This window comes from Delphinus delphis, chromosome 8, assembly GCF_949987515.2.
Source record: "Delphinus delphis chromosome 8, mDelDel1.2, whole genome shotgun sequence".
NCBI classification, from domain to species: domain Eukaryota; kingdom Metazoa; phylum Chordata; class Mammalia; order Artiodactyla; family Delphinidae; genus Delphinus; species Delphinus delphis.
Window position 1 is genome coordinate 100193951 of NC_082690.1, and position 24748 is coordinate 100218698.

Consider the following 24748-nt stretch of genomic DNA (forward strand, 5'->3'; position numbering starts at 1 on the left):
GATACCCCCTCTCCATTCCACAGGGCGGGGAGGTGAAGACAAGCAAGGATGAGGGAAGTGTCAAGCCAGGCCAGGTGAGTCTGAGATGGGGTCATGATGGGGAAGGGTCAGGACAGAACCAACCTCCTCTGGACTCAACTTCTTCAAGGGTTCTGTTTGGACGACCAAATTAAGTGATCTGTTCCTTCGTTCACTCAACAGCATTTGTTCGGCATCAACTGTAGGCCCCACAGGGAGTCCAGTGGTGAATTAAACACCCTTGGGGCTTCCCCGGTGGCGCAGTGGTTGAGAATCCGCCTGCCAATGCGGGGGACACGGGTTCGAGCCCTGGTCCGGGAAGATCCCACATGCCGCGGAGCAACTAAGCTCGTGAGCCACAACTACTGAGCCCACGTGCTGCAACTACTGAAGCCTGCGCGCCTAGAGCCCGTGCTCCACAATGAGAGAAGCCACTGCAATGAGAAGCCCGCACACCGCAACGAAGAGTAGCCCCCGCTCGCCGCAACTAGAGAAAGCCCGTGCGCAGCAACGAAGACCCAACACAGACAAGAATAGATAAATAAATTAAAACAAAAAAACCCACCCTTGGTCCCTGCGTCTTTCCCAGTGTCCACTGCAGCCCAACTGGACAGCTCAGCGTTTCCCAAACAGCCCCGGGCGGCCTGCCCCCGCCCCTTTGCTCCTGCTGCTGCTTCTGGCCCAGCGGCGACTGCCCGTCACTGCCTGTTGAAATCCTGCTTATCCTCCGGGGCCCGGCTCCCGTGCCTGCTTCCACAGAGCAATGAACCCTCAACCCAGGACCCAGGGGAGCAGGGACTGGAGCCTTCTGCGCCGTCACTGGGGCTGGTTCCAGCCTGCAGAGGAGGTGGGGAAACCATCTATCAGACCCTTCCTGCTTTACCATTCTCTGAGGGGAGGTGGAGGTGCTCCCTCTTGAAAGTGCAAAGCCACGTCCTCCCTCTTCCCAGCCATCTTTGCACCTGAGAACAAGGTAAAGCTTGGGATTCAATCCCATGAGAGCCAGATTCCATGGACTAGGACAGAAATGGGTCACTCATCCACTCTTCTAATATGTACTGATGGGGCACTCTACTTACTATGTACCAGGTCTCCAGAAATGAGGCATGGCCCCTCTGCTTCCCTCTTCCTTAGGAGACCCTTGAGGCCCCTGTGTGTGTGTGTGTGTGTGTGTGTGTCTCACTCTGCGACTCTTGGGGTTCAGCCAGGCTTGGGGGGGAGCTCACAGTCGAGGCAGCTGAGCTCTCCTCGCCTATATTACCAGCCTTCCTTCCTGGAGACCGAAACCACAAGTAGGGCACAGAGGCGTGAGAGACACTCACAGGCTGGGTTTGGCCGCATGCGTGCAAAGGGGTGCTGTCTCCTGCTGAGAGAGATACACAAACGGGAGCAGCTAAGGGCAGAGTCGCTGAGAGGGGCACTCGGTAGCCTGCCCACCTTCTGGCCCTAGGATGGTACTTCCCACTGGCGGGCAGGCATAGCGGTCGGAGATGACACCAGACATAATGCTCCTCTTCGTGGTTGCTGGATTGCTGACGGCAGCTCTCTCAGGTAGCCCTCTCCCCACCTCCTGCGCTCCTGCAGGAGAGCCTGGGACCTGCCCTCCTGGCCCCTTTTCTGCTTCTTTTCTCACACTCACCTGTCTGGAGCCTTTTAGCCAGGACTATACTCTGGTACCAGGATGGTCCCAGCTGTGTCAACAGCATTAGGGGCCCAGAGAGGGTACAGGGACCCCCGTGAGGGGCTGAGGCTGTGCCTGGGCAGTGCTAGGAGGACCCTCGAGGGTCAGATAATGCGGGTAGCACGAGGGTCAGATAATGCGGGTAGCACGTGGGGTGTCTTACCAATGGGCTCCCAGGCTCACAGGAGGGAGACGCCTCCCACCCACAGGCTCAGGAATCCCTGCATCCCTATTTCTTGCCAACTCTCAGGAAGGAACCGTTTGCCTTCCAGAGAACTAGGGCCACTGACTTTCATACTTTCAACCCCAAAGCTGAGGCCCTGGGTTCACCAAGCTCGTACCGCTCACAGCAGAGCCGTCCTGAAACAGAATTCGGGAAGCTAAGCAGAGCTGGGGACAGCTGGCCGCTGGTTGCTCCACTGGGCGTAGTTTAGGGCACAAATGAACAGAAAAGCTCTGAGGCTCAGATCCTCCCTGATCCTGAGCTCCGTCTGGGTGCCCAAACACCCTCGCAACATGGGCCAGGCATCGGGTGGCAGGAAGTTTGGGGCCCTGGGCTGTGCTCATCGGGTGCTTGTTGGCCCCTGTGGAGTGCAGGGTCCAACGTGGCAGGAGCTGGGCAGGAGATGCTCTGGGCCCTCACACTGGGGGATAAGGAGATGGGTATGGAAACAGAATGCTGGACCTGGGAGTCTGGGTCCACCTGGCAGTAGAGATGCTGAACGCTTTGAGTGTGGTGTTAGGGAGACCCAGGAAGGCCCCATCAGGAAGCCTGGAGCATTCGGGGAGCCGTGGGGGGCTCTTCTCCCTGCCTCTGTCTATCTAGAGGCACGTGCTCCCAGCCTCCTGACCTCACACTGGTTCAAGGAAAGCCGTTTAGCTCTGGGATCTGGAATAGGTGCTCCTTCGGCCCCATATGGGCCCGGAAGAGAAGCTCTGCCTGTCTCACTCTACCAGGAGACCCTGGAGCTTGGCCGCTTTCTGCCCCCGAGCTGAACAGACAGATGGTCTGAGACTGGGGCCCTCGCTCTGCGTCTCCATCCTCTGTTCTCCATGAGCTGCCAGCCTCAGCTCAAAATTAAGTCTGGGTCTGACGGCCAGATCCTGGGCCCTGGGATCTGGTCGTGAACAGTGCCTGAAGAGTGGTGGGAACCTGGGCTGGGCAGAGCCCAGGAAGGTGAAGAGGAGGGTCCCTTGGGGCCCAGTTCCTCACACATCACCTTGTCTCTGCCCGGCCCACTCCACTCTCAGGATAGTTATTTACTAACTTCGTGTTTTCAAAACTGTACTTACAGTCAGTTGACTCACTTGTTACTAATACAAGTTCAGTTTTGAAAGGAAACTTTATGTCACAATTACAAATGGAAAACTGACATCATTTGCCACAAATAAAAGGTAAAGGTAAGCATAAAAATAAATGGCGGTGAGGGCTTCCCTGGTGGCGCAGTGGTTGGGAGTCCGCCTGCCGATGCAGGGGAGACGGGTTCGTGCCCCGGTACGGGAGGATCCCACATGCCGCGGAGCGGCTGGGCCCGTGAGCCATGGCCGCTGGGCCTGCGCGTCCGGAGCCTGTGCTCCGCAACGGGAGAGGCCACAGCAGTCAGAGGCCCGCGTACCGCAAAAAAAAAAAAAAAAATGGCGGTGAAAACCAGTTCCTCTGATGTGTTAGTAAAAAGTTAGAAGAATGTAAGGCCCTTGAGCCTGAAGCCTTGGCAGCCCTCTTTGTTAAAGGGAAGGTGAGGGGATGATAAAGACACCCTGCCTCCAAATTGTTATTTTCTTCTTGACTTTTCAGGGGGTCTGAAAGCCCTTTGGGCGGGAATAGTTTCCTCGCTATGCGATTTCATGGCATTAAATGCTGCTCCCTTCGACCCTCCTGAGGGTGCGCAGTGGTATAGGTCCTAGTGCTGGGAAATAGGGCCTGGCAGGAGGGGCACTCTGGGCAGAAGGGAACTTGAGAAAAGAAAAGGAAAGAAAGAAAAACAACTGGGAAGAGGGAGGAAGGAAAGGGAGCTGGGAGAATGAGGTCCCTCAGGGAGCTCCAGGGCATCACCCCGAGGGCTGCACGTGGCCTGGGCGGGTTACCGGGCAGTGCCCTCAGACCACAGGCACGTGGAGTCTGGCCCTCCTGGGTCCTGGTGGACCCGGCCTCCCCTTTCCTACTTCCCTTTGCAGTCTCGCCTCCAGGCTCCATCCTGGGCCTCACACAGCTGTGTCTCTGGCCAGGCTGGCCTGGATTCTGGGCCGGCCTCGCGGCAGGCCTTGGTTTGTGTTGTTGAATGACCAGGGCAGGGACCAGGGCCTAGGGAGCCATGCTTCCGAATCCTCTGCTGGCGCTCCCTGGAGGCCTGGGTCCAGGACCTGTTTGTCCACTTATCCTCCAGTTCTGCCTCGGTTTCCAGATCAGCCAAGTGGGGATGGAGAGGTGGAGAGAATGAACTAGAAGCCCCTGACCGGGGAGGTTGTGGGGGAGGGGAGTCAGGAGACCAGCCGATTGCTGCCACCCTGCCTTTAATTCACCTTGTGACGGTGCTTGTCGGTTCTGGACCTCAGTTTGGGTGGAATGGGGCTCTTTGGGCAGATGATCCTTAAGAGCTTGGTCAGATCTGACACTCTGCATTCGATGCAGGAGCAAAAAACCCGGCCGTTCCCACCAGGGCTGAGCCAGGCTCGGTGACTCGAATTCCATCCGGACCGTGGTTGGCGCGAGGTCCTCAAGGGCTGCCGTTGTGCACTTGTGTGCTATTTGTGGTTTTACTTTAAAAAAATAATTTCTTAAATTAACACATTAAAAAAAATCTGTTTTTCCTTACCTTGTAAATTCAATACACAGATCTCATTTTTTTTTGCAAGTCCAGTAGTTTTTAACAATGGCTCTCAAGGGGTCTTTGTTTAATATTTCAGCAAGTCGAGTTGAACAGAGTAAGCCTCCTTAAATAATAAATACCACTGACAAATGTAGCTGATTGAGCCCCCTTAGATCTGTGATGTCTAATCTAGCTGCTATTAGAAAGTACCATTTGGAACGCGGTCGTCTGAATGGAGATGTGTTAGGAATATAAAATACACAGCAGAGTTTAAAGATGTGTTCAGAAAAAGAATTGTAAAATAGCTCATTAGTAACTTTTATATGATTACATTGAAATGATAATATTTTGGATATGTTGGGTTAAATAAGTGTTACTGTTACAATTAAGTTTACCTATTCCTTTTTCCTTCTTAAAAATGTGCCTCTTAGGGGCTTCCCTGGTGGCGCAGTGGTTGGGAGTCCGCCTGCCGATGCAGGGGACGCGGGTTCGTGTCCCGGTCCGGGAGGATTCCACATGCCGCGGAGCGTCTGGGCCCGTGAGCCATGACCGCTGAGCCTGCGCGTCCGGAGGCTGTGCTCCGCAGTGGGAGAGGCCACAGCGGTGGAAGGCCCGCGTACCGCAAAAAAAAAAAAAAAATTGAAAAATGTGCCTCCCAGAAAATTTAAAATGACCTATGGAGCTCACCTTCCATTTACACTGGCTAGCACCACCTTAGATACTCTCCACTACATTTATAAATTTAATGAATTTGATTTTCTTATAAATGCTTCAAATACCTCTAAGAAACACAACCTTCCCAAGGATTGAAAAGAATGCTTATAGATCTAAAAAACTCACTTATTAAGAAAGTGAATATTAAGTTCTCTTAAGTAGTCTAATCAACTTTACAGATTTCAACTGAAGTCAGTTACTCAGTCACAAACATGAGAAACTCTATGGCTAAAAGTTCTTAAACATTAAAATACAGGATTTTATGCACCAACATACAGAACTTGACCCAACTTAAACGTAACAGAAAGGTACAGATACTATGGGTTTCTGTTTGTTTCACACCTCTATTTTTTAAATTCTAATCTTCCTGGGCTTAAAAATCACTTACCAAGGAGAAAAGATTCCTACCATTGCACGTAACTTGGCTTATCTCGAGCAGGTTGGAGTTTCCATCTCAGTGGACTGAGATGAGGACAGCTTTTTGGTTGTTTTGCCAAAATATAAGATATGATTCTCTTGTGCTGCTGACGGATAGCCCATGGCCTCTGATGGGGCTGGTTGCTCGACCCGCGATCCAGGTTTCAAAAACCTAGTTCTCTCTGTCTCCCCCCAGCCCAGGGAGTTTTACCACTTGATTGGATTAAACTAAACAAATGTTTACTATTCTTTTTTCCCCCCCGCATGTTCTTCCTGCCTGGCAAGACTCCAACTCATAGATCTATAAATAACGTATGACAGACACCTGCATATTTCTCCTAGCATAGTCTGGCTCTCTGATCGTATGACTGGTGGGGACCTTTAGCATGGCCGTGGCCATGTGGTGATGTGGGACAAGGCAGCTCCTAGGGCGTTGGGTCGGGCATATTCAGCCAAACATAGATGATTCCAGAGGGATCTAGAATGAGTGAGAAACGCTGCCCACAGCCTCCTTCGTTCAGTTCGCATTTATTGAGGCCTGCTCCGAGCCAGCCTCATTTCTCACAGGAATGCTCGAAAATTAAATTGGGCCCCCAGCTGTCGGATTCTGAGGCTGACGCATCAGCCGCCCCCCTGGGACAGGGAGGGGTAAGCAGGTGACTCCAGCTGAGGCTTTGGGACAGGGGCCTGGAGGAAAAGACCCCCCTGGCATGGGGCCCACCCTCCCCCTGCCTGGACCACAACTAAATCCCATGCCAGATGCTCAGCCCTGCACTGAACAGACGCTGGTGGGGCTGGAATGCCCGGGTCGCTAGCCTGCCCCAGTCTCAGGTCCTCCAGACCGTCCATCCCCCCCTCAGCACTGCCTCCCATCGGCCAGGTCAGGGCGAGGTGCATCAGAGGAGCAGCATTTCCTGGGGGCCCTCGTTCCTGCCCTTCCGGACGATTACTAAAGCTGCCATCCTACCTGACAGTTTGCTTGATACTCTTAATGGATGTTTTAAAGTATAAAGACATTTATTTTTAGAAAAAACTTTATATTGCTGCCTTCAAGAGAAAGCCATTGTAAATCACCTGATGGTAACAATGGTGAAAATAAACATCGTGGAAACAATGTGATTCATTTCTGGCCAGACGTGTGGTATTTAATACCCTGTCAGTGACCACCTAAATGTGAGCTTATAAATGTTACACAGCCAAGATGAAGATCTCTTCTATGTAAATACAGGATTTAGCGGTTCACGTGATGCCATTTGCACAATAAACTCATTTACCCACGTGACAACCCCATGGTGTAGGTGAGGAAACCGGGGGTTAGCAAGGCTGAGGCCTGTCCAAAGTCTGGAGCTAAGACGTGCCAACGCTTGAGCTGAGGTGTCCTGACGGGGAAGAGTGGCCCGGCCTGTCTCCTGGCTGGCTGCCCCTGGGGTTCCCTCTGAGGATGAGGCATCTCCCCAAGGTGTTGTACCTTCCGGGTTTGCAGCCTCAACATTGCATCCAGGGACAGCCCCGAGCGGCCTCTGGGGTCCTGGGACCCCCCGGAAGACTTCTCAGGATCGGATGGGAGCAAATGGGCTGCCTCTTTCAGCAAAGCCCAGCCTTCATGGGTTTGCTGGGCATTTACCCTGCCCACCCAGGCCAGGAATGAATGAAGTGAAGCTGAAGAGACGCAGTGAGACAAAGGAAAGCTTGTCTGGTAGGGGGCTCCCTCTACCCACAATTTATTTAACACCCGCTATGTGCCAGGCCCTGGGATGGCCCTGAGATATGAAGGTTTGACCTTGAACATATTAAATGTTGAAGGTGGCAAAACATACAAGGGTCATTCTGGGATAGATGTGACAACAGGTGCAATCCCATGACAGCCATAACCACCATCCACTGCAGGGGACTTCCATTCTCCAAGCAGCAGCCATGCTTATCCTGTCCTACATTGACACTGGGGCACTCGTCCCCATTTTACAGGTGGGGAAATGGAGGCTCAGAAAGTTCTGTATTTTGCCCCAGGCTAGTGGGTGATGCTGAGTTTAAAGCCATGTCTGTGGATCTCCAAAACCCATGTTCTCCATCACTGGGCTGCACTATTTCTGGGAGCCCGGAGTCAGAACAGGGAGAGCTTGAGCGTCCCGGAGAGGGGGATGTCCCTGTCCCAGAGGGGCTGGACACGGGGGACAAGAAGGCTTTTGCATACGAAAGAAAGATGGCCAAAACATCCTAGGCACGAAGACATTTTTTAAATGTGTGCGTGCAAAGGCTGGTGAGATAGTCGTGTTGTGTCTGTATCAACTTCCTGGTTTTGGTCATTTACTGTAGTTACGGAATAGGTCACCGTCAGGGAAAGCCGGAAGATGAGTGCATGGACTTCTCTGTGCTATTCTGGCAACTTCTTGTGAGTCTATCATTTCAAAATAAAAAGTTAAAGGGGAAAAAAAGGCATTTCAGGCAAAAGGGCCCATTGGAGCAGGATCTGGAGAGCATGGCCTAAGGCCTAGGGGGTAGGTAGGGCCCCAATTCCCAGACGAGCTGGGCTCCGGGCTCTTTTTCTGCTGACTCATCCAGACTGCCGTGTCATGAGGATGCAGTGAGCACGCCAGGCACAGAGCCCGGCACAAACCGTACATTTACGTTCGCCAGGCCGACAGGTGTAAATTCATATACCTGTCTTCTCCTCATCACAGCCCTGTGAAGTATGAGTTATTGCCCCCATTTTACTGATTAAGCAACTGAGGCTCAGAGAGGTGAAGTGACTTTTCCTGGATGGCACAGTTAATAGACTGTTAAAAGATACACTGAGGCATATTAAAATTTTTAAACTGAGCAAAAATCGATTCAAATCGGCGGCATACGATCTAGCAGATAGAAAAGACAGGTATAAAAGGGGACTTTTATAGGCAGAAGGGAGTAGGAACCAGAAAGTTATACTAGGCAAAAAAGCAGATTGGTTATTGCAAAGTTACTCTTTTTTTTGTCGTTTATTGTTATTTTAATTTTATTTTTTTAAATTGAAGTATAGTTGATTCACAATCTTGTATTAGTTTCAGGTGTACAGCAGAGTGATTTAGTTATACATACATATATATCTATTTTTTTTCATATATATAGGTTGTTACAAAATATTGAGTATAGTTCCCTGTGCTGTCTTGGTTGGTTATCTCAAAGTTACTTTCTTTTAGGGGATGGCGGGGTCTAGCAGGCAGATGACCTAACTAGTGCTGGTCAGGTGATTTCTGATTGACGGGTTTAAGATGCCATGTCTGGGAGAGCTGAAACCATAATTAAGTCTCGGCTTCATGATGTGCGGCTTTAGCATAAACAACTCCACTTGGGACCTGTTGTCTTATTTTTTTTTTTTTTTGCGGTACGCGGGCCTCTCACTGTTGTGGCCTCTCCCCTTGCGGAGCACAGGCTCCGGACGCACAGGCTCAGCGGCCATGGCTCACGGGCCCAGCCGCTCCGCGGCATGTGGGATCTTCCCGGACCGGGGCACGAACCCGCGTCCCCTGCATCGGCAGGCGGACTCTCAACCACTGCGCCACCAGGGAAGCCCTGCTGTCTTGTTTTTAGCTAGTAAGCGCCAGATCTTTAACTTGACTTTATGACTCCAAATCCACGATGTTTCCCAGCCCTGGAAGACCGGCGGGGTTTGGAACTCCAGCCACCCCAAGATTTTTATAGGAAAGGTCCCCCATTCTCTGGGGAGTTTGCACCTCAGCTACCAACAGCTGGGCTGTCATAGAATTTGGGTGAAAAAACCCCTTGAAAGAACTTGTGTGTCAGAAGCCACTTCCTGGCCAAGCTTCCGCTCAGCCTCAGTTTCCCCAGCCATAAAGTGGGGTCAGTGGCAACCTCCAGAGCCCAGGGCTGGGATGAGGCTCCATGAGACGATGGTTGTGAAGTACTTGGGGAAACATGGGGCTTCTTGGGCGCCAAAGACCCCCGTGGCCACACCTACTGTTGGGCGTGGGGCCAAGGCAGGAGCTCGCGGAGGGAAGCCCGGGTTTCCGCCCACCATTTTGTAGGCTCCTGTGGCCCAGCTGCCTCTGCCTGAAAGTGGCAGCTGAGACAGCCTCCAAGAGGCTGGGCAGGGAGGCAGGGCTGAGGGGCTGAGGAGGAGACTGCGGAGCCCTTGGGAGATGCTGGATTAGGGTACCATAATGGGAGAGTGACCCCCTTACTTTCCCCTGCAAGGGGGTTGCCCCCGGGTCTCCACTGAGTGTTAGGAGATGGCAGGGCACATTAGAAGTTCCAGCCTGTAAGTTTCCAGGACACCCCCGACCGCTCTATCATGACCCTGAGCTGGGCTGGGCTTTCCGGGCAGGGCCAGCATAGCCCAGGGAGTCTGCACCCGGAGCTGGGGGCCAGGGCTGTGCGGGGACACAGGCTGTGTGAGTGAGGGGGGCTCCTCAGAGCTGAGAGCTTTTCAAGGCGTCCTGGCAATCCCATCTGTGTGCCCCACTTCCAGTTTGGAAGTCACCTACTGAGCCCCGAGTCAGGGGGAACACAGAGGTGAAGTCACTGTGTCGTCAGCCATGTGCAAAGCCAAGCATGGGTCTGTCCATCTTGCAGAAGCACAAAGTGATACTTGGAAAGCTGGAGCCACACAGCGAGTTGCCTACAGAACTGTGACCAGAGTCACTTTCTGGGCACCAACCAACCCATCCCCGCCAGCTGCCTCTTCCTAAATGGGGCTTGGGGAAAGATTTTCTCTACACTTCAATAAAATTTTTGCTAGGATGTTCATCTCTTCTGGAAGAGATGAACTTCTGGGTGCCTGGGAGCTGGGCTGGGGCGGGGGCAGAGGTGGAGAAGCATGTCCCGGACAGGGAGGACGTCTACTCCCCATTCTTCTCAGCGAGACCAGCTTCCTCTCTTTCCTTCAGCTAAACTAAGTAAACACACTTGCCAACTGAATCAAGCTCCTTGGAGAGATGTGCTGCACTCTCCAGATGGGGTTCTAGAGATATGGCAGCAGTATCTGAGCTGGAAGACTCCATCCCCAGAGGGCTGCCAGTCATTGACATCCACCCATTTGTCAGAGGAGGAAACTGAGGTGCAAAATGGGGAGTGAGGCACGCAAGGTCAGGAGCAGGGGTGAGAAGGGTCTGCAGGCTCTGCCCGGGGTCCCTTCCCCACATTACCCAGAGGGTGTGGCGCTGGCCTGTGCCCACAGATGCGTCCTCAGCGCCCCCCGCCGCGATGTGGAGATGGCAGGGGAGGGCTGTGGTCTGACGTGGGTCTGAGGTGAACGCAGCTGACCCTGGGCTCTGAGATGTCAGCTTTGTGAGGCGAGGAGCTGGCTTCCTGCAGCCACTTTGCCTCCACCACCTCAATGGCTCCCCGACTGTTTTGTTTAGTTTTATTTAAAAAAAATTTATTTCAGCACAATTTTAGACTTACTGAGAAGTTGCAAAAATATACAAAGATTTTCCATATGCTCTTTACTCAGATTCCGGACTAGTAATATTTTTATCATTTTCTCTATTTTTCTGTCTATTACATTTTTCTTGAACCATTTGAGAGTAGGTTGTAGACGTAACTTCCCTTTCTCCTAAATACTTCAATATGTCTTAAAAAAAAATAAGGTCATTCGCTTATGTAACCACCGTACACATATCAAAATCAGGTGATAAACGTTGCTACAAAAATAATCTGTAGAACTTTTTCAGATTTTGCCAATTGTTCCAAAACAATTTGCCTTAGAGGCAAAAGAAAATTCCATTGAATGTGTTGCATTTCACTCTCCTTATTTTCCTTTAATCTAGACCAATTGCTCAGATTTTTTCTTTCAAGATACTGATCACTTTGAAGAGTACAGCCCAGTTATTCTCTAAAATGTTCCCCAGCGGGGCTTGTCTGATGATTCCTCATGATTAGTTGTGTTGTTTCTGGCAGGAGTATCACAGAAGTGAAGTTGTGTCCTTCTCAGACATGGTATCAGCTTGTCCCATTACCCATGGTCTAACTCTGATTGCTTGGCTAAGGTGACGTCTGCTAGGTAAAGTCACTCTTCTCCTTTGTGATAAATATGTCTCTTGTGGGCAGATTCTTTGAGAATACGTAAATTTTTTGGTTCCCTTCAAAGCTTTACCCGCTCGTAATATTATGGCTGATTCTGGCCTGGATCAGTTATTAGTGCGATAGTTTCTTGATGGTGATGTTGTGATGCCATTGTTCTCCTACAGATACAGTGGCCGACTCAGCTTTCTCTGCTGGCTCAGTGAGTGGGAACCAGCTGGCTCAGTGTCCTGAAGGCTGGTGCTGATGGGGCCAAGAGTGAGCTCTCAGGTTGAGCCTCTGACGGCCACCACCTTGCCTTGCCTCCTTGTGGAGCCTGGCGGGGCTCCTCCCTGCTCCCCGGCCCGTCCTCCCTCCACCTTCACAGCTTCCTGCCGTTCATTTGTGGAGCTCCTATTACGTGCTGGGCACTGTTTTTAGCCGCTGAGGATGTAAGACAAAGTCCCAGAATTCAAGGAGCTTATATTCTAGTGGAGAAAACAGACAAATGAATAAACGTTTAAAAAATAGTATCGTTTCAAAGCAGAAAGAGAGACACAGACGTAGAAAACAAATGTATGGATACCAAGCGGGAAAGGGGGGCGGTGAATGGGAGGAATTGGGAGATTGGGATTGACACCTATACACTATTGATACTATGTATAAAATAGGTAACTAATGAGAACCTACTGTATAGCACAGGGAACTCTACTCAGTGTTCTGTGGTGACCTAAATGGGAAGGAAATCCAAAAAAGGGGGGATATATGTATACGTATAGCTGATTCATTTTGCCACACAGTAGGAACTAACACAACATTGTAAAGCAACTATACTCCAATAAAAATTAATTTTAAAAACTGACTACCAAAAAAAATAGTATCATTTCAGAGAGGACTATGTGCAACGAGGGAAATAGAGCAAAGGAGGGAAGACAGAGAGACTGGAATGGGGATCCAGGTAAGGCCCCTGACGGCACGTGAGCAGAGATCTGATTGATGGGATGAGCTGGGCGTGCCAAGATCAGGGAGCAGGACATTCCAGGCAGAGGCCATGGCAGGTGCAAAGGCCCTGAAGCGGGAGTGAATTTCACATGCTGGAGGAGATTACAGAGGGAAGGGGAGAGTGGAGGAGATGGAGGTGGAGAGGTTGACACGTGTCAGGGAAAACAGATCACGTACGGGCTTGGAATTAATCCAAAGGAAATGGGAAATCATCAGAGAGTTTTAAGTATAAAAGGATGTGATTTGATTTGCCCTTATGTATATACAATTATTTAACAAATATTTTTTATAATCAACTTCGTATGTAAGCCTAAGTAAGTTGATTTAAACCTAGACATCTTCTAGGTTTCATGTGTCTCAGACCAATGTTGCTTCAATAAATTGAATATATCTGTATAAACAGATAAGACACTCAGAACAACTGCGTCATTCACTAGCCCGCCAGCCAAGCCCAAGTCAGCTCTCCCTTTGTGAAAGGCTTGTAATCCCCAGGACTGAGCAATTGGAAAAGGAATCATCTGCTTACTGTGTGATTCAATACTATTTAATCTTGGATCTTAAATTGGCCTGGTGTGGGATATACTGCGTTAACTGGTGGAAAGACCAGTTTGGGGGAGGCAGTGGGGACAGCGGGGTCTGTGTTGTGAGGGAGGGAAGCAAAGTCTGCTTGGCAACCTCACATCAGGGGCTGTCGGAGGAGGGCAAAGGGGACAGGGACTCACCCAAGGTCATAGCAGTGGCTGGTCTCAGCTCTACCGTCTCTCCTTGTCACTCCCACCTGGTTCCAGCTGAAAATTCAGACACGATGTAAACATTAGTCATCCTTATTGTAAGAATGTTATGACAACCACATTAAAAGAGATCTCACCCAGCACGCACACACTGAGGACCTTCGTTCCTGAGGGAGGGAGTGTGTAGGTCTCTGTAGCGTCGTGGGCGTTTAGTCGCGTCAGCGCGGAGGTGGGTGTGCGGAAGGGCACCGTGTTGGTTGTGATGAATATTTGTCAGAACGGCTGTGAGAACGTGGATTCTGGGGTCTCGGGGACCAGCATGGGATCCCAGGCCGCACCACCTTCTCTGTGACTTTGGGCACGTTTCCAAACCTCTCTGAGGGGAAATGGGTACCACCGGAACGTCAGCTCCCCAATTCTCGCTCTCTAGATAGACTCTAAAGCCGTCCCTGAAGGTCTTTAGAGACCATTTTTCATCACCTGCATCTGTGGGGGCTGGCTCGGTTCCAGCCACGTCCATGTAGCCATGAAACTCAGTCCCACAAAGCACTTGTGGAATTTTTGACTCTGGTGATCTGGAAGTGGAGGGCACAGTCATCCGTCCTGCGGTTCCCCCCCTGGCCCCCGCCTCTCCCAAGACTCCCCAGAAGCAGCTGTGGGCTTTTGTCAGCTCTTGCCTCCCAGAGGTGACCTTTGTTGCAGGTACGTGTGTGACTTAGTTTCCTAGGGCTGCAAAGTACTATAAACGGGTGCATGAACAACAGAAATGTATTGTCTCACAATTCTGGAGGCTGAAAATTCAAGATCAAGGTGTCAGCAGGGTGGGTTCCTTCTGAGGCTGTGAGGAAGCATCTGTTCCACGCCTCTCTCCTAGCTTCTGGTGGTTTGCTGACAATCTTTGGCATTTCTTGGCGTCTAGAAACAAATCCCCACCTCTGCCCTCCTATGTGCATATGTCTGCCTCCAAATTTCCCCTTTTTATGAGGACACCAGTCATACTGGATCAGAGCCCACACACTAGTGACCTTATTTTAACTCTGTGCAGACCCAATCTCCAAACAAGGTTGCATTCTGAGGTACTGGGAGGTATGGACTCCAACATATCTGTTTTGCTGGGACACGATTCAGCCCATAGCAGTGCATGCATGTGTGTGCGTGTGTGTACATGACTCAGGAGTGGAATTTCTGGGTCACGACTATGGAAATGCTTTCTAGAGTGGCTGTGACAGTTTTGTTCCACCCCGCCCCCCTCCAGCAATGTACAGAGTCCCTACTGATCCCCATTCTCAGCAACACTCCATATTACCACCCTTCTTAATTGTCGACAATCCAGGGCCTGTGAAACAGTCTCTCCCTGTGGCCTGACATTGCTTTCCTCTGCGGCTGTGTGGCTGGGTTTTTCATATGTTCAAGGGTCCTGTGTGTTTCTTCTTCTGTGAAGGGCCTCTTCCTGCCTTTTGCCCATATTCTATTGCTTGCCTTTTCCTCACTGGTTAATGGATGAAGATTCTTTTCTGAGGAGGGTTTCCACTGGGGAAGGTGAGGAAAGAAGAAGATAAAGGGGGAAGTTAGGTCATCATTTCTGGCCTTAAATTTCAAGAACTCATCCACACAGCTGCTCCTTCAAGGGAAAGACAGGAAACCATTTCAGGTCCTGAGTCTCTTTCTGGAATCTCCGGGGCCAGGTTCAAATCAGAATCTAGAATGTTAGGATTTTAGAGAGGTGACATGTTTATGTGATGTAATGTCTCAGCAGGGGCCTGAGCAGCCTCTGTAACCAAATACCTTAACATTTCTGCAACAAAATATATGATTTTTCACACCACGTAGAATAAATAAAGACCATGGACAAACCAGCATCTTTTCAGGTCAGGAAGGCCACCCACAGAGTTATGAAAAATCCAGGGGTATCTGGGGCTTCAGAATTGCATTAAAGATTGTGCAAGCGTGTTGCCAAATAGCTATTGAGAGTCAGGCCCCATCACGATCATTTTCTCTTTTAATCTCCCAATAGCCCCAGGAGGTGGCTATGAACATCACCGCTTACTTTGACAAAGGTCACTGATGATACTAGAGTTTAGGAAAAAGAGTGCATATATGTATATGTAAAACTGATTCACTTTGCTGTGCACCTGAAACTAACACAACATTATAAATCAGCTATATGCCGATAAAAATTTTTTAAAAAAGAAAAGAAATCCAGATCCTGGTATTAAGAGGAAGAGATGGGATTCGAACTCAATCTGTCTGACTCCAAAGCCCACCTGCTTCCAACTCTACCGTGCTGCCCCCAACCCTATGGAGGTGGCTTCTTGACTTCTCTGCTCCCCAGGATTCTGGAGTTTAGAAGCAGAGTCACCAGCCAGAGGAGTGGATTGGGAGGGCGGGATGAGGTGGGGAGTGAGTAGGTGGGAGGTCTGTTGGCTGAGCCAGACCCTCACCCCAAAGCAGTGGGTGCTGGTTGCCAGAGTTAGAATGCCCACCTCAAACCTCTGCAAAGCTTCCCAAGGGTCCATCGTACTTTGGCATTGACCAAACATTCAGCTGGCTCTCTCCTTGCCCCAGTTTGAAGGCCTCTTTAGACACCGGAGGGGGAGACACTGATCAGAGATCTTACCTGTTGCTGGGGTTCAGGGACTGAGAAAGCAACAATGTCTTCCCAGCATTTAAGTCAGAGCTCGAGCACCTTTGCAAGGAAGGATAGGGAAGCCCTGTGGTGTCAGACCACTGGTGGGGAGAAAGGGTGGCATGGAGAGTGGTAGGTCACTGCCCCACATGATCTCTCCTCTGAGCCCGCTCACCCCCTGGAAAGGTACAAGTTAGATCTCCCAGGTTGTTTGGCAAAGGCTTGGGTATTTCCTGCTCTCCATCACGTTCTCATCCTTGAGAACTCCTACACATCCTCTAAGGCCCCTCCCAATTGTCAGAATGATTCCCTCTCACCTCTACTCTTCCCAGAGCACTTTATCCTGACCCCTGGGGTAGCACTTCTACCTGATCATAATCAACTCTGAGTATATCTTCATCCTCTGCCATGGCTTGGGACCTGGCACAGAGCCTGGCCAAGAATGAGGAACAGATGAACGAATGAAGGAAGGAAGGAGTGACTAAGGGCTAAGATGGGCAGAAACGTGAAAGATTTTGAGCCACTTCAGAAGTGCCCTAGACGTGACTTATGGAGAGGAGTGTGGGCTGACCATGTCTCCAGAGAGCCAAGAAGTGGGCTTGAATTTAGAGAGACCGGAAGTTGAATTCTGGTTCCACATCTTAGTAACTGTGGCCTTGGGCAAGTCGCTCAAGTTTCTTACTGGGAAAACTGAGACTTCAGTGGGCCCAACGGAGAGTCATAGGAGAGTGCGTGCTGTATGTAAAGCCGGGACACACACATGCTACCTTTTCCCAGGGAACCCAAATTTATTTCCTGAACTTGAACTCATGGGCCTGGTTGGCCTTGTGGCCGTTGGCTACTGCCGGCCTTTAGCTGCTAATGACACAAGGTGGCCGTGGAGATTCAGGCTGAACATCCCCCGTGCCTCCCCAGTTTCCCCTTTGAATCTGGATTTGGGCCTGGATTTGTTTAGAGAGAGGAGATGGGTAGTGAGAGGGGAGGGGCCCCTCGGAGCTGATGGGCACAGCTGCTGAGCCAGGGTTGGTCCCTACATCCCAGGAGACATTCTGGTCCCAGCCTGCTTGGGAAGGGCTGTGTTTCCTTCCCAGGAAGGATGATGATGACTTCCAACAGCTGCTACATGCCTGATATTAAGGGGGCCCTTCTCCGAAGGGGGCTTTCGGCCACCTCAGGAAGGTGTCAGCATCACCCCTGAGAGCTGGGGGGATTTTCACCCCTTGCCCACACTCAAGCTTCCTTCACCCAGAAACTGCTGCTGCAGCAGCTCTCGGAGACTTCGAACCAGAGCCACTCCTGAGAGCCGGTGGGTGGGGACGGGCCCCCTGGAAAATCCTGCATGGCCGAGCAGAATTTCAGCTTCCACTGAAACCCGGAAAAACCCAGCCCTGCCCTTCGTACAGAGGCCAAACTCTGGGGGATTTTATTCTTGAATTTCACATACTTGAGTTTCTAGCTTAACACAGCAGGCCCTGTCCTGCCTCCGGGCCTTTGCATGTGCTGTACCCCCTACCCAAAATGCCCCTCTGCCTTCTCTCACTTGTAGAAGCTGCCTGACACAGTGGAAAGAGTGAATCTGGGGAACATGCTTGGATTTGAATTCTGGCTTTTTCACCACCAAGCTCTGTGACCTTGGAGTAGTAACAATTTCTCTGAGCCTCTTTGTCAGTTAAATGGGTTTCACGATAGCACTTCCTCACAGGGTCATCATGATGCTTCTGAATGACGTCTATAAAGCTCTCTGTTTAATAAATCTGGATCCGCTCCCTCTGCCCCAGTGAAATGTTCCTAGACCCCAAGCCCTGGCCCAAAGGTCACCTCTCTTGCAGTAACTTCCTGAACAGGTGTAATCAAGGCAGTCCAGGAAACCCTTTGTCTGGGTGCAAATCCTTCTTTGCCTTTATTTATTTATTTATTGGCTGCATCCGGTCTTAGTCACGGCACGCGGGATCTTTCGTTGCGACGCGTGGGCTTCTCTCTAGTTGTGGCGCAAAGGCTTCTCTCTAGTTGTGGCGAGCGGGCTCCAGAGCATGTGGGCTCTGTAGTTGTGGCGCTCGGGGTCTCTAGTTGTGACACGCAAGCTTCATTGCCCCGTGGCATACGGGATCTTAGTTCTCTGACCAGGGATCGAACCTGCGTCCCCTGCATTGCAAGACGGATTCTCTACCACTGAACCACCAGGGAAGTTCCCCTGCTTTGCCTCTTATGAGCCCTGTTGTCCTGGAAAGTTCCTCCACACCTCTTGGACCCTATATTTCCCCATTTGTAAAGTGGGGATAATAATACCTTCCTCTGAGCATCATGATGGAGATGAAAGAATTTAAAGCTATTAAAAACCCATGTAAGCACACAAGACTCCTTGGCAGGGGGCATTGATATGATTCAAGCAATTTACAAAGGCTTTTTCACATATGTTGTCATTTAAAAAAACTGTTGTTTTCATTTTCAACACTAAAATTATATATATGTAAATAGTACAGAATTTAGCAACTACAGGAAAACAAAGAAAGAAATTTACCTGTAATGGTAACTGTTGTTACCACCCTGTTATAGAATCTTCCAGACATTTTGTTAGAGAGAAATATTGAAAAACACACAGAAGTACAGAGAGTGTTTCAAAAACTCCTAGGCATCCCCACCACCCAGATTTAAGAAATGTTTACATTTTCACATATTTGCTCAGATCTATTTTAATAAGAAAACAAACCATACAGATGCTGCTGAAATATTTCCTTATCCCTCCCTCCCCAGAGCACTCACGCTCCAAGGTGTGGTGTGTGTACCCTTCTTTTCCATGTTTTTGTACTTTTATTACATAAAAATGTATCAATACCCAATAGATAGTACACGTGCCGTATTTTCTATAAATGGCATCATATTGGATGCATTGTTCTACAGCTCACTCCTCCTGCTCAATATATGTTTCAAAGATCCATCCAAGTGGCTAGATATAGATCTAGTTCATTCTTTTAACAAAATAATTCAGTCTATAAATATAACATAGTATCATTAATTATTTTCTGCTGAGGAACTGTTAGATTACTTCTAATTTTCTTTGATTACATACGGTGCTGCAGTGACAATCTCTGCATATGTCTGCATGTGAACTTGCCAGCGAATAGTTTTCTAAGCTATATATAGAAGAGTATTGCCGTGGAGTCAAGATAGCAGCACCCTCAGCTTAATGAGGTCTCTGGCCATTTCTCTATGCATTGTATTTACAAGAATATGGTCATCCTGTGAATCTTGTTTATAATCCTTTACTGCCTATTACTCATATGCACACGCACATCTATCACATATATTCATTTGTGCTTGTTGATTCTGCAGGATATTCTTTGCTACTTACTGCGGCCAGGTATTGGATTTTTGTGTGATCTTGTTTCGGTCCTGCGAGGTTTTTATACCTGTGAGGTGAGGGAGGCAAGTTGGGCATATGAAGAGATTTGCCCAAGGTTTCCATAGTAAGGAAGAAGCTGGTTTTCAAACCCAGGCTTGTTCAGTTCCAATCCCATGCTCTTTCTGCTGCCCAAGACCTGGTAGATGGTTCTACGCAATCCTCATTCTAGGGCCCCATCCAAGACCTACTGAATCGGAATTCTAGAGGAGGAACCCGGATGTCCATTTCCTGCAGGCAGTGGTCTGAATCCTTATGGGGAGATCAAGAAGATGGGGCTTGTAAAAGGCCAGTGTCTCTGGCCTGCTGGGCTCACTTGGAGAAACTCAATCGTGAGTTGCTCATGATTCTCTATGCTTGGTGGTATCCCATCTTACCATCTGGTAGCTGCAAAGAAGGTAGAGTCTGGCATGGGAACCTGAGCAAGCCTTGGGGCCAGGTCCACAGGAGCCTTTGCTTTTAGAGGAACTCCTGTTACCATGGCAACTGCAGTCCACATCTCATCTCTAGGAATGCTGGATGCCGTGTTTGTAGGGCCAAGGAAGGGAATAGCGAGTTGTGAGTGTGAGGCAGCTCTGCTAAGCTTCCTAAGAAAGACAGGGAGGCAAGAGGAAAGAAGGCAGCTTTGGGGGAACTGGAATTGTCCCTTTGCAGAGAAAACTGAGGCACCCTCAGAGCCATCTTTATGCCTGGGGTGAATGAATAGATAGATAGAGCTGCCCTCTTGTGTCCATTGGGGATTGAACAGGAGAGAGCAGGGTGGGGGGACATAATGGCAGTGGCCATGTACCACGTCCTAAGCATGTTACATATGTTATCCATGCACCCCCTCAAAGCGATCCAATGTGGCTTATGTATTATGCCCAGTGCCAGGTTAAAACTGAAGTCTAGCAGGGCTCAGTGACTTTCCCTAGGTCACACAGCTAGTGATCGACAGAGATGGGTTCGGATCACTATTCTGTCTGTCCCCAAAGTCTCTGTTCTAAATCATGAAAAGAGAATTTCCTGTTTGTTTCCAGTTTGACTATCACAGATAAGTTTACTATGAACGTGTACATAAAATTCTTTATACAAACATATAGTTTCTTGTTCTAAATGAATGACTGTACCCATTTGTATTCCCATCAAAAATATGGGAGCAGTCCATTCCCCCTGTATTCCTCACCGGTTCTTGGTTGGTATGATCAGTACTTTGAATATTACCTATTTTAAAAGTGTGGAGATGGGGCTTCCCTGGTGGTGCAGTGGTTGAGAGTCCGCCTGCCGATGCAGGGGACGCGGGTTCGTGCCCCGGTCCGGGAGGATCCCACATGCTGAGGAGCGGCTGGGCCCGTGAGCCATGGCCGTTGAGCCTGCGTGTCCGGAGCCTGTGCTCCGCGACGGGAGAGGCCACAACAGTGAGAGGCCCGCGTACTGCAAAAAAAAAAAAAAAGTGTGGGGATGTATCTCACTATGGTTTGATTGCATTTCCCTAATGATTCATGATGTTGAACATTTTTGTGTTCATTTGCCAGGTGTATGTCTTCTTTGATTAAATGTCTGTTCTTTTACTAGTAACTGAGAAGACAATTAAAAAAACTTGAAAATAAAAAAATATTTCCCAAGAGTGGCAACTGTGAAGCTGATGCATTGGTGCTGGGAAGGCTGTGGACTCTCCTACTCCCAGGATCATCTCATTTACGCTTACTTCCCTAATACGTACTCCAGGCCCCAGCACGTGGTACAAGTTCAGCAAGTGTTAATGGAATTGAATGCAGAACAGCAATAGACTCTTTTCTCAGCTTTCCGGAAAATGTGGCTCACACGTCCTCACTTTCCTGAGCATAAGAGTAGGAAGGGGAGTTCCAGAAACAGATCATACCCCAAAGCTGGTGGTGTACCCTGATTTCATCTTTGAGTTTCCTCTCACTGCAGATTACGAACAGTTGTCTTTTACCTCCCCTGGGTTTGGTGATGGAAAGGAGGGGAATTCAATCTGGCATGTAGGGAGGATGTCATGCAGGTGAGCATCCTCTGTTATATAACATGGTGACAAATACAAGCTAAAAAGTCTGGATTTCTCTGACCTGCGTGACTGAGGACCTTTGGGGCTGGGACTCTTGAAGCTTTTGTCATCACTTTTCTCTGTCAATCACGTGCTGCTTTAGCTTGGGCAAAATACCATAGACTGGGTGGTTTAAATGTTTGTGGCTTAAACAACAAACATTTGTTTCTCACGTTTCTGGAGGCTAAGAAGTCCAAGATCAAGGTGCCAGCAGATTCCGTGTCTGGTAAGGGCTCTCTTCCTGGTCTGCAGACAGCCGCCTTCTTGCTGTATCCTCACACAATAGAGAGATCTTATGTCTCTTGCTTTTTTTTTTTTTTCCATCATGAGGGCTCCACCTTCATAACCTCACCTATCCCAAATTCTCTCTCAAAGCCCCCACTTCCTAACGCCATCACAGTGGGGATTAGGGCTTCGAATATGAATTTATTCATATATGAATAAAATATGAAGTTTTAGGAAGACATACACATTCAGTCCATAGCCTGTGCATTGAGTTTTCCTTGTGTCCGTAAGCCCTTCCTAGGTATGATGAGAGAGAATGAAAACAAACAAACAAAAATCCTGTAAAATAAGTTAAGTAAGCCTAAGATACCAAGTTGCTGACTTTCTCTTGGGTTCCCAGGGGGGGAGAAGTCAGCCCAACCTTCCTGGGTTTTGAAAGTCCCCAGTGGGTACAGCCTGGTCTAGTCACATAGACATTGATGCCGGTCACCTCTGGAAGCGAGGACCACACTGTCCCACCAAGCCCCCAGGACAGCTTCAGTCTCTGCGACAAAATAAACTCAACCTAACCTCTCCAAGTCCCTTCAAAGACAGGACACAGCTATTCCCTCTGAATCAAGTCATAAGTTATTTTTGCGAGCCAGCGCACTGCTTCTTTCCAATTTTAATGGAATTATAGACTGTTTGTCTCTTCTTTCCAGTTGTTTTAACAATTGCTCTCCATCGAGTTTGGGACTGCTTGTACACACTGCTATATTTAAAATAGATAACCAACAAGGACCTACTTGTACAGCACAGGGAACTCTGTTCAATACTCTGTAATAACCTAAATGGGAAAAGAATTTGAAAAGGAATAGATATATGTGTACGTATAACTGAATCACTTGGCTGTACACCTGAAACTAACACAACATTGTTAATCAACTATATTCCAATATAAAATAAAAATTAAAAAAAAGCATTTCAGAGGTTTACTGTTCCACTAAAGATCACTAGCTATCAGTAAATAAAACTAGTATTAAACATTAAAAAAAAATTGCTCTCCATCAACAACCTCAAGAGAGTCTTTCAAAGAAAAACATTCACTGTAGTCCCAGCACCCTCCCACTCGGGGCTCCTCCCCCTAAACTCCCTGGGGCTATTAGTCCTTGACTCTTCCAAGTAACCAGTTTCTCCTCTGGCCTCAGAATTGAAACAAGCGGGTTCAGGGAGTGCCGGAGCCAGCCTGTGTGGGAGAGTCGGTGGGGAAGTCCTGGAACAGCTCATGGCTGGGCTGCCAGACCTCATCTTGTCCTTGTTGGGGGAATGGCGGGCAGAAGGCCATCTCAGGGGCTCCTGACCTAGGGAAGGACAGCTTCCTCATGCCTGCACATCTTTAGAATCAGGGCCCTTTTGGGAATTGGTTCCTGGGGCTTGACTGAGTACTGAGTTGTATCACCCTTGGAGGTGGGCTATCTAAGTTCAGGGCTGGCTGAGTGTGGTAGAGCTGGAAGGAGTTTGGAAGACCACCCGGGCTGTCAGAGCTCCCTGCCCCTCGCCTTTGGCATGGTCAGTCACTGAACCAGAAACCAGGATGTGGGATTCCAACCCAGTGGAGTAGAGTGGTTAAGAGTGTGGGTTCTTGAACCATGCAGCCTGGGTTCGAATCCTAGCTTTGCCATTTTCTTGCTGTGTCATCTTGAGCAAATTACTGCTAAACTTTTTTGCACCTTGGTTTCCCCACTTTGTGGACTTGCTGTGAGAATTAAACTGGTTAATTCATCTAAAGTATTTTAAAAAGGCCTCGTATGTGAAAGTACTGAATACAGTATCACTGAGCTGTGCTAGGAAGTTGTGGCGGGTACCTGGCATGCCTTGGGGCCTCCCCTTTCTCCATCAGAGCAATGGGAATAATCACAAAGCCCTTCCCTTATCTCTACATTTCGGACTCAAGATGCCTGAGATGGGTAACGGCTCCCATCGGTGTGGGATGGAAATAGAACACTAGTTACCCATCTGGTTGTCTCCCAAATGTCCGTCTGCAAACTGGGAATGGCAATCCAGTGCCCACCCAGTGAATCTCAGGACTAGGGGCCAGTGGATGTTTCTGGACAGCTGCCCTCTTTGAATATCTGGGCCCCAAGCTAGAGCCTGGGAGGCAGGTCCTCCTGGGTTCAACTAGCCTTCGTCATCCTTGCTCAGGACACGAAAGGCTGGTCTGCATGAACACAGTTTGTGGTGATCTCCCAGCCAACAGTCCCATGCCACTCCCAAAACTTGTGGGCACTGCAGTCCCTGGGGCCTGGTCCCAATCCTGGAGAGGGGCACACCCCACCCCCGCCCCGGCAGTGCCCTGGAGCAGTGGCCGGGCCAACTTGGGAGACCACTGCACTGGGAGTCTGTGGGCCTTGGGATACACATGGGGCTATGTGTATTCAGAATTCAGTGGGACTGACAGCCACCAAACTGCTCATAAATAAAATACGTAATCACCTGTGGCTGGGGTCACAGAGGAAAAGTCCAGGGTACGATGAGAAGCTAGAACGAGGCATTGAACTTGGGTCCCTCTGGGTCCTGGAAGACCTTCAGAAGCTTAAAGCCAAGGCTGGGGCGGGAGCCCTGGGGAGAGAGAACTGTGTATCCTGTTTCCATCACTGAACCTTGCAACATGGTCTTCCCCTCACATCCTTAAAAACTCTTGGTAAATTTCGTTTTTTGCAAATATTTTTAACATGCTGTGTTTTCCTAACCAATCCTTCGATCCCTTTTAGACAATTCAGTTGTCTCCTTGTCTCCAGTTTTGTTTTTGTTTTTTAACTATTAGAAGCCACGTGGCCGCAGGCTTTTTGTCTAACAAAGCAGCCACTCAGGGCGCCCCGGCTACACCATCTCTCTTAATCCTCATGGCAAGCCCGCAACGTGGGTGCTTGTTGCTCCCGTTTTACAGGAGGGCCACCGAGGCTCAGAGAGGCCAATGATTTGCCTGAGTCACACAGTTAGAAAGGGGTTCGGCTAGCAAAAAGAATCGAGAACTTTCCAATTCCGATGCGTGGACACTAACCGCTGTGTAGTGGTATTCTGGATCGTTTCTTTAGGATGGGTTCCCAGAAGTG

General features: G+C 49.4%; 1 protein-coding gene across 6 annotated transcripts in view; it reads left to right on the plus strand.

Annotated features, from left to right (window-relative positions):
• The first annotated feature begins 1413 nt into the window (after positions 1 to 1413).
• The window catches only part of CD6 (CD6 molecule), a 41141-nt gene continuing 17806 nt past the window's right edge, over positions 1414 to 24748 (plus strand). For all 6 annotated transcript variants that reach the window (XM_060017441.1, XM_060017442.1, XM_060017446.1 and 3 more), the window contains exon 1: positions 1414 to 1569. In XM_060017441.1, the coding sequence (XP_059873424.1) occupies positions 1509 to 1569 (61 nt within the window). In that variant the 5' untranslated portion in view covers positions 1414 to 1508. The remainder of the gene's footprint in view (positions 1570 to 24748) is intronic.